The 10,550-nt window shown below is 38.4% G+C and overlaps 2 protein-coding genes across 2 annotated transcripts in view; one reads left to right on the forward strand and one right to left on the reverse strand.

Moving 5' to 3' along the window:
• Positions 1–6,271, reverse strand: part of LOC143286789 (chromodomain-helicase-DNA-binding protein 1-like) — a 49,761-nt gene extending 43,490 nt beyond the window's left edge. Inside the window, exons 1-3 of the mRNA XM_076594574.1 lie at positions 6,112–6,271; positions 3,215–3,327; positions 368–474 (exon numbers count right to left, since the gene is read on the reverse strand). Coding sequence (XP_076450689.1) covers positions 368–474; positions 3,215–3,327; positions 6,112–6,160 — 269 coding nt within the window. The 5' untranslated portion in view covers positions 6,161–6,271. The remainder of the gene's footprint in view (positions 1–367; positions 475–3,214; positions 3,328–6,111) is intronic.
• A 61-nt stretch (positions 6,272–6,332) lies between these two features.
• LOC143286790 (syndetin-like) overlaps positions 6,333–10,550 on the forward strand; it is a 53,552-nt gene continuing 49,334 nt past the window's right edge. The window contains exons 1-4 of the mRNA XM_076594575.1: positions 6,333–6,467; positions 8,088–8,174; positions 9,496–9,603; positions 9,981–10,052. Of these exons, the coding sequence (XP_076450690.1) occupies positions 6,426–6,467; positions 8,088–8,174; positions 9,496–9,603; positions 9,981–10,052 (309 nt within the window). The 5' untranslated portion in view covers positions 6,333–6,425. The remainder of the gene's footprint in view (positions 6,468–8,087; positions 8,175–9,495; positions 9,604–9,980; positions 10,053–10,550) is intronic.

Consider the following 10,550-nt stretch of genomic DNA (forward strand, 5'->3'; position numbering starts at 1 on the left):
CTGTCAATGCTGTAAATTCAAACTGTCAATTCAAGGGTCATTCCCATCTCTCAGATTAAGGACAGAAAATGAAGAGCGAAAGTAGATGAAAATTGTAGAACAGGCGATTTTTTCCCCCTTTTAATAATTTTAAACAGAAGTCCAGTAAAGAAAAAAAAAACCCACAAAAAAACACAGCAAAGATGGGGGTAGGGAGGAAAAAAATAGAGAGAGAATTTTAAAAAATACTCTCCTATGTACACACACATACATTTGTACATACAACACACACAGACGCATACATACGCTTATCTCTTGCACACATTTTTTTAAAACAACATTACAGCACAAATAAGGATTCTAATAAACAGTTAACACTGTTGCTCACCTGCTGAATTCCTGCACCCAGTTTTCAAGGACTGATCGGGGACACACAACAAGGTGAGGCCTCTTGTTGCCTGAGGTTGCTGTCAGCCATGTCAGCATGGCTATTGTCTGGACAACATCATGAGCACAAAAGATGAGTGGTTAAAGCAATACAATACAATAAATCCCTTTGGAAATATAATAATAATAATAATAATAATAATAATAATAATATATTGTGCTTATATGGTGCAAACTCCCCATAGACGGGCTCTAAACGCCTCACATGAAACAGTGTACAATAGCGCATTATACCACAAAAGAGCACATGAAGACATAGATGTGGAAAACAAAATCTGTATTCATTTAGTTTATGTACGTAAGCGTCCAGTTGTACATCTTTGTATATCACATCAATATGAAAGTATTATATGATGATGTAAAACTATCAATGAAAATGCCTCTTGTGACACAATGTTTAAAATTGTAAACCAAAAGATGGAATAAAAAAAAAAAAAAAAAAAAAAAAATCTATATCCTCCACAATACTGCAAAATGCAGATGTTAATAATCACAGAAAAAGGCACAAAAAAAACACCCTACACACTCTCTCTCTCTCTCTCTCTCTCACTCACTCTCTCACACACACACACACACACACACATTTGCATGTGCATGTGCACAGTTAACATCAACCTACCAGCACCTACACCACAGGAATATTAAAATTTAAGCGTTGAACTTTCAGTCTGAGGGTCCCGTGTTCAAATCCCATCACAGCGCATGCTGGGGAAGACTAAGAGGGTGGAGATTTTTCCAATTGTCCAGGTCAACAGATGTGCTGACCTACTAGTGCCTGAGCCTCCCTCGTGTGTAACACACTTGCAGAACATCAAATATGCATGTTAGTTTCAGTTTCAGTAGCTCAAGGAGGCGTCACTGCGTTCGGACAAATCCACATACGCTACACCACATCTGCCAAGCAGATGCCTGACCAGCAGCGTAACCCAACACACTTAGTCAGGCCTTGAGAAAAGATAGGCCGCCCAATAAGGGACGTTAAAGATCCCGTAATCCATGTCAGCGTTCGGTAGGTTATGGAATCAAGAACATACCCAGCAAGTAACCCCCCGAAAACAGAGCATGACTGCCTACATGGTGGGGATAAAAACGATCATACCCGTGAAAGCCCACTCATAGGAGTGAATGTAGGAGTTGCAGGAGTTGCAGCCCATGAATGAAGAAGTCCGGACAACATTTAACACCTCCAAGGACCATTTAACCATTAAATAATCACCATTCCTAGCATTAAGTGTGCAGAACAATAGAATTTAATCATCATAAAACCTTATAGCAGCACAAAGTCCAAACCAGATACTGGGAAAGAAGTAACCTACACCTTGATCTAATTAACGCTTATCCAATGTTGCAAACAACACATTCGACACTCTGTGAATAAACTGACATTCAATCACGTACTCCGAACAATAAGTGTGCATGGGTGCTTGCATACGGGCGGGTGTGTGCGTGCGCACGTGTATGTGTGTGTTTTAAATGATGGAAAGTTATCGGACTTGCTTTGCTATGACTGAGTTGAGTGTTATTTTGTTATGTATATGTTGTATGTCAAATTTTATCGTTTTGCTTATAATTTGTATGTATCACAGACTTCACCACACTTAATTTCTCTACAAGATAATAAAGGTTTCTGATTCTGATTCTGAATAAGTCAGGAAAATGTCCATTAATATGATGGCACTTGGCAGACATGTGATAACCAATGAAATCATTATGCTTACAGAATAAAACAAAAAACAAAAACAGAAAAGAACAACTTGATAACACCATTGTGCAAAGTCCAAGCAGACAGTGAATTCAGAGAACATATTTTCCACAGAAATTTGCCTTAACATAAGTAATATTCTATGTCATACTGATTTCACACATATTCAAGAAAATATAAGAGTCCAGTTCTTTTGGAAAACACAAACCAGCAATGTTAACTCACTCAGTACGGCCAGTCCTCTCTTCTCCTCTACACAGACCCCTCGGATGTTCAGTGGGTGTCTCTATGACCCAACTTTTAGCTTCCGTTGTTAGAATTGTGGTATTCTTTGTCAACATTCATCTCTTCAGTGTAACAGCCTTCCGCTTGTAACATTTTGATGGTTGTAATTGGGGTGAAACGCTGTTAACATTGTCTCTTTCGCCGTTCGTATGGAGAGAGTTAAAGAATAAAGACTAGTCAGGCCAAGGACAGATTATTGCATTTTGTAAATGTTACTTGAATAATCAATCATGACAATGCACTGTATTATCTGTTAGTGTGTGCACACACACACACACACACACATACACTAGCAATACAAACACATTCACACACAATGACAAAAAATGAAAATGCAAATAAACAAAACTAAACAACAACAACAACAAATATATATGTGGAGTGATGGCCTAGAGGTAACATGTCTGCCTTGAAGCAAGAGAATCTAAGTGCACTGGTTCAATTCACAGCTCAAACGCCAATATCTTCTCCCCCTCCACTAGACCTCGAGTTGTGGTCTGACGCTTGTCATTCAGATGAGACAATAAACCGAGGTCCCATGTGCAGCATGCACTTAGCGCACGTAAAAGAACCCACAGCAACAAAAGGGTTGTTCCTTGTAAAATTATGTAGAAAAATCCACTTCTATAGGAAAAACAAATAAAACTGCATCATGCAGGAAAAAATACAAAAACAATGGGTGGCACTCTCAGTATAGCAACATGCTCTCCCTCAGGAGAGCAGCCTGAATTTTACACAGAAAAATCTGTTGTGACAGAAACAGAGAAATACAAATACACTACATAATTACTATGTTTTTACCTGACAAGTCTTCCCAAGACCCATTTCATCCCCGAGAATACACCCATGATTGTTGCTGTAACAACTCAGCAGCCAGTTCACCCCTTCCAGCTGGTACTGTCGTAGAGACAGATCTGAAAGCATGGTCAGACTTAAATTTTACACATTTTACCATGATAACGAAGTATTTAACATTAACCAGTTGAGTGCCAGAGAATTTTGAAAAAAGTGCTCTGCCCTTGGCTGGGAATTTTGAGGATTGGGGGGTAATAAGTTTTTTTTTAAAGCTATGGGAGATAAAGAAATAAAGTCAACATTTTTGTGAAGGAAAATAAATGTAGATTCTGCATCTGTGCTTTTTTCCCATTTAGTTTGATTGTAGATAACTGTTTAGGCATTTATACTCAAGATAATAATTTTTGTGCAACAAAAAAGTCTATTTCTACCTACACATAATGATATTCATAAAGAAAACAAATGAAAATACAGCTAGAAATAGCATGCCTATTGTCAGATTATACCTGGAGAAGATATTGAATCAGACTATAGTATAATTGTATATGTTTATAAAAACAAATCACAACTTGTATTGAACATGTAAGTGAATCACTGTCCCTACAATGGCAAACATAGGTATAGTCAATATAAAAAGTCAATCACATTCTCAGAAACAGCTGGCAAGCTTTTTGACAGCTAAGAGCATTCGCAATGTGAAGTGATGGCCAAGAGGTAACGTGTCTGCCTAGGAAGCGAGAGAATCTGAGCGCGTTGGTTCAAATCACGGCTCAGCCGCCAATATTTTCTCCCCCTCCACCAGACCTTGAGTGGTGGTCTGGACGCTAGTCATTTGGATGAGACGATAAACCGAGGTCCCGTGTGCAGCATGCACTCAGCGCACGTAAAAGAACCCACGGCAACAAAAGGGTTGTTCCTGGCAAAATTCTGTAGAAAAATCCACTTCGATAGGAAAAACAAATAAAACTGCACGCAAGAAAAAATACCAAAAAAATGGGTGGTGCTGTAGTATAGCGACGCGCTCTACCTGGGGAGAGCAGACCGAATTTCACACAGAGAAATCTGTTGTGATAAAAAGAAATACAAATACAAAAGTTAGAGGGTGAAGTTCTTTGATAATATTCACCTCTTTCATGTTGCACGTAGGCTAATTAAAGTGTCTGCTGTGCGTCCAGTTTGCCACCTCTTCAAACAAGTCAACCATCTCATTCAGTGACAAAATGCATTAAAACCAAAAAGCATGTGTTTCACGTCCAGTGCATGTTCAACCCTGCATTTCATCAAAATCGTGGAACATTGGCGGTTGTCTGCTTCCTGCGGTATGCTTTGAAATGTGAGCACACAGGCCTCCAAATGCCATGCCCACTTCACACCCTCTTGCAGGCACTCGACCTATCAACTTACATAACTCCTCTCCCTCTCCTCCCCCTCTTCCAATACTCACTGCATGTATTCCTTTACTTGACAAAGTTTTCAATGCCTTTTTTTGGATATGATGCAACCACCTTTCCACATGTGTTCCACGTGGTCCAGTTAGCAAATTGTTATCGAGTAGAAAGGGGTCTTCCACCTAATGCATATCCATTCAACTTCAAGTAGTATTTTTTACAATCCAGACACATCAAACTAACCGTTTAGAGTCTGTTCATGTGAACTGAACCAAACTACAATGAAGGAAAAATCTGAACATATGCAGGACGTCAGTGGATGACTTACAGGCACTGTGGCAACACTTTGTAGGATGTCAGCTGACGTCTTATAGGCACTCAACTGGCTAATATTTAAATGTACCTTATCTATCTATCTATCTATCTATATACATATTTTTATATTCATGACATATTATATACATGACACAATTTAATATTATAGTATATTAGTATAGAGACCAACTGGTGGTGGTTAGATTACTTAATTATTCAGTGTTACAAAGACTGCACCACTGGTTGTGTCACCAACATGCGAAAGGACCTTCACAATCTGCTACTTCGAGAAAGTGGTAACAATGACATATGACATTATTCTACACAATACTGTGAAAACACTATCTCAGCAATCTCACCAAGCCATTTTCTTTGACAGCCAACAACATCTAACAGATTATGACGCCAAAGCAATTTCTCTTTCTTTCTTTCTTTCCCTTACAAGACCAGCATTGACTTGCTGATGACTCTGTCGTGGTTGATGCATGCTGGGTATTTTCATGTCTCCATAACCTGCCGAACTTGTCTTCTCTTGTCTATAATCCTGTGGTAATCCCTATACAGGGCAACAATCCACAACAGGAACACTGACATGGATAACAGAATCTTTAACATGCATATCTACATTTGATCTTTTGCATGCACATACACACGAAGGGGGTTCAGGCACAAACAGGTCTGCACGTATGTTGACCTCGAAGATCGGAAACCACCCTTTACCCACCTGCAGGCGCCGTTACCAAGATTCGAACCCCGAACCCTCAGATTTAAAGTCCAACTCTTTAACCACTCGGCTACTGTGTCCGACAAACATCGCACTTTGCACGAAACAACAGCCAAAGTTCCAAAATGGATACCACAAACTCACAGAGAAGAGACAGCTGTCAAAGCAACATCAGTACACAGCTTCCCGTGCAGCCTTTATAGCACTTGCTTTGATAGGAAGTGTTCTCCCAAGTCGGTTACTATGCAAGTTTCTGCCGACAGATCTTATGCCACAGAATTATTTACATTCACTACTTGCTTTGAGCTGATTGAAAACTCTCACATGGACTTGACAGCTTCTAAGAATTACCACTACTGCCTCCGCATAAGACAAAGTTTACATGTTTCTTTTCAAGACATAGATTCTCAAAACTTCTCTCTGCCAAGCGTAGGCTGATCGACTTCTGACTGCAGATTATGACAAGGTCTGCTTACCACTCCATCCATGCCTTTTCAACGCTTCTTCAGACACGACAGTAGACATTTCTGACTGCTTTGAAGAAATTAATAATATAATATGCCACTCGAAATATAATTTCACCACAACTGTGCCACACACATGTGAACATGAAAATAGTATGGTTTCAGCGGTAAACAAGTCATGAAACGAACTGCAACTCCCGATTATGTCAACAGAGTTATCTACCTTCTAAAAGCAGACAAAATAAAATGGAGGCGAAGTAATTTTGTGGGTGGTTGAACTGTTTTGTATACAAATATTTTTTGCGGATACACAGCATATTTTCAAGATGGATTTCAAGCAAAAACTGAAGTCTTTGATTGGAAAACAGGTGTGTGTTTCCATCGCCATTTATCTTTGTGGTATATTTCAGGAACACACTGCGCACATCATACTTCTTGCACATAAGACAAGTGTTGCACACTTCATTGCCAAAGTGTTTACTTTGTCATTCAACACCCACTAGCCATTGAAAACGTGTTCTTTCTGTGTAGATTTATTTATTATGTTCCTTCTCATAACTTATCACACCTCACTATGCTGTATGACAATCAAATATAGAGAACGAAGATAGCAGTTCAAACAACTGATAACACCAGCCTATCGGAAGTACCGCAAATAACAGTAAAGGGTTAGATCTAGTTATAATAAACAAAAACTAATTTAAAAAGAAAAGAAAAGGAAGAGTAAATCCAGTGCATTTGCAGCTTAGTTTTGCATGAATCATGTATATTTTGAACTCGGCAACTGCACATTCAGAACTGCTGCTGTTGTAGATGTAATACAATGTTATGTTTTGAAGTGTATACATGTGTACACTGCCATTTCACGACTTCTATCTTCCATTTCAATTTTAAGACCATCTAGCATGCATGCCCAGTGATTGACTCATGGCTCATTAGATGCGGACCTACATTTTGTGCAGTACTTTCTAATTATTACAGTACAGACTATGGTCCCACACATTTGTTATTTGCACTACATTTTATCTGATGATTGTTGATCACCTGATACTAAATTACTTGGGCCAGACACAACAATATCACTTATTTTATTTGAATCTTGTTATTTGATATTGTCAGCAGCAGGGGCTCTGGATTAGTCTTGAAAAATATAGAATGTTTGGCTTTGAAAATTACAGGTTGCCATGGATACAGAGAATGGCTGCCAAACAATTCTCATTATTTTGTCACACAAGATGCTGAATTTTAACAGTAAAGGAATTCAGTTTAAATTTTATATTATGAAATTTGAGTTCTTGGATTTAGACTGGTTCTTTATTTTTTCAGGTGAATTTTTATATAACAAACCCAAAGTTTGATAAGTATAAAGATGTGAAGTTTCAGCTATATGACTTAATAAGTTGATGTATTTTAAGCAAAGCATACCTCAGGTAAAGAGAATAACATTTAAGATCAGAAACACTGGCATTAGGTATATTTTTTATCTGCCCTTTGAAACACAATCAAGTGCACTGAGACTGATAAGTAAATGTTGAGTTATGCCTTATTTTCTTTTGTTGTTGTTGTTGTGATATCTTGAATTTTGCTATTTTGTGACTTCATTTATTGTTAGTTCTGTGAGACAGACAGTTTCATGTGTTTGTTAAAAGTAATTTTAGATAACAACAACAACAACAACAACAAATAAATAACCAGTTTTATTGCATATAGTTTGGAAATCTAATTTAGACTGCATTCATAAATTCATCATATATATATACTAATGTAGCAATAATGTTTAGAAGTTAACGATAACAATGACCAAAATAACAACAAAAAAGCTATAAATAACCAAAATAAGAACAACAAAAATTGTTTAAAACAAGTTGTTGGTGTGTTTTAAAAAAAAAAAAAAATTTTAATTTTGTAGACCTTGCCTTCCTGTTAAATTCTTGTTAATGAACAGGTTTTCAATAAAAACATGTCACATAAAGAAATGGTTACCACAGGAATCCGTGCAGTCCCCAAGTGAGGAGAACATCCATGTAACAGATCTGTTGACTGGGGCAGGTGCTGCTGCTGTTTCTAAAGTTAAGGTAAGGGCTTTTCTCTGTATGCCCGTCTCATGAATGCTAGCTCACGTAGAATATGATGAATTTTGTAAATGGGTCACACTGTTATAATGTATACTAAACAGACAAAGACACACACACACACACACACACACACACACACACACACACACACACAATCATAATTACTACACTAGCTCTTCCAGTGATACGAAGTACTTATATCAGAATTATTGTGACAGATGGTTCAGTCTCACACACTATTTTTGACATCTGTTGAATGACTCATTCCGAATCTAGCAGTCATTGTACTGATTGTAAACACAACTGGGTGATGAACTGCACTAACAGCTGTGTTGAAGTGGTTATTATTGTGGACTCATAAATGGGGGCGTGGGGGGTAGGGGATGCAGGTTTGAGCCCAGCAGAGGTGGGTTTTTTGTTGTTGTTTTGTTTTGTTTTTACCCGGGCTGGTTCCAATTACTGAGTCCTACCCAGTATAGAGTGTGATATGGGCTCGAATGGGAAGACTGGGACCACACAGTCGATGATCACCCATTTCTCGGGTGTGTCTTTGGGAGTGTTGCTAAAATTTTCTGACCAACTATTCAGGAGTCTGCGTCTCTTAGTCCTGCTTGATCCTGGGGTGTATATTATGAAAAGAAGTGGAAAGTATAGCCTGGTCATGTAGAAAAATGGACCTCTGAAGCAGTATGATTGTCATCCACATAGATCTGTGCTCATCCATCAGTGTAGTCATAAAATTGTCTCAGGTTCTATGTCTTTTCATGCCTTGCTCTCATGGTGACCTCACTTTCGATGAGTCTCCACTTCCATGTTTGGGATGAGTTCCTGTCAGTGTCAAGTGTGTGATGTCAGCAGGTCCCTGGTGGGGATGTCGATAGAGGGACGTGGTTGTGGTCTTCACTATAGAGGGGACATGCACTCAGTCTGGCTCTGCACCTGAATGATTATTGTATTTTGTAGTCAGTAGGGGAATAAGTAGGTGATGTCCTGTATACATTAAATCAGAACTGGCACTTGTGATAACCATCAAATTGAATAAGCAGCAGTGCTGGGTTTTCTCTTGTGTGTGGCCCTGTGGTGACCTAACATCAGTTGTTCCTTTTGGACTGCATGGGTATACAAAGGGTTCTTGCAGTAGAGGCCATTACTTTAGTTGATTTGGGTGATGGGAACAATATCCAATGTTAACCCACCAGGAGCTGATACAGCCTACAGGGATTGAACCCAGGACCATCAGAATGAAAGTCCAGTGCTTTTAGTTTTACCTTTTAGCTCACCTGTTACAGTATAAACATGAATACGTTATGTGTTCTTTCAGCATCCAGAGCGACCAAGCAACCCTCATGAAGAGCAGGATGTATTGGACAGTATTGATCCTGCATATTTCAAAGATGAAATGTTTGATACAAGTCTGCATGAATTAGAGGTGAGCTGTGCACATTTGAACAGTGATTTCGGCTGAATAGAAATATTGAATTTTCACAGAAACTTTTTTTTCTGGTGTTTTTTTTTGTTTTTGTTTTTTTGTACTTTTGGTATATGTCCATGTCTAAAGTTGTCTTTGAGCTGTTCATTTTATTGATTTTTGTGTGTGTGTTGGGGAGCAGGAGGGTGTGTGTGGTGGGGGCTGGGGGCGCATGCGTGTGTATGTGGGTGTGTGTGTGTGTTATTCCAATGTTATTGAGTAAGAAGATCATCATCAAGTTTTGTGCTATCCAGTGTTGTATCAAAACAATATTTCTTCAGTGTTTGTGAATGATGCGGACATTATTTACTGATGGTGTGGTTTTGTTTTTAAACCAGAAACTACCTGAGACAGTTGATCTGGACAAGGTGACAGATGACCGAACAAAGCTTGGTCGACAGCTGCAAGTGGTAACATGTTTTTTCCTTTTCTCATATTTCCACTTCTGCCTCAAGTGTGAAATAAATGATAAGGACATCTGTGTGTTATGGGCTGTATAGATTTGCTGTATGCATTTCATTTATTCTTTTGGTTTACCTCATCTGATACGTGTCAATATAACTTTGATTGAGACTGTAACATACTGGGACAGCAGTTTCGGACCTGCAGGCCTTAAACAGTTTATAAATTAAATGGCATTGTTTAAAACCATACTGATTTTTTGTTAAAAACAGAATGAAATTACCAAGTAATGATAGTTTTACTTTTATATTGGTGATTGTTTCTGAGGTTGGTATGAAAGATGTTAACTCAGTAAGTACTGTCTCTGTATTATTGACATAGTAAGTATTGTCTCTGTTCTTCCAATCTCATTATTTGTATTATACTTCAACAATCCACATAAATTCTTTTTTTTAGACTGAGTAGTGCCTTCATTTTGAACAGCCAGTAATACCAGTCCAGCTGTT

This window comes from Babylonia areolata, chromosome 10 (genome assembly GCF_041734735.1).
Source record: "Babylonia areolata isolate BAREFJ2019XMU chromosome 10, ASM4173473v1, whole genome shotgun sequence".
Lineage (NCBI taxonomy): Eukaryota > Metazoa > Mollusca > Gastropoda > Neogastropoda > Buccinidae > Babylonia > Babylonia areolata.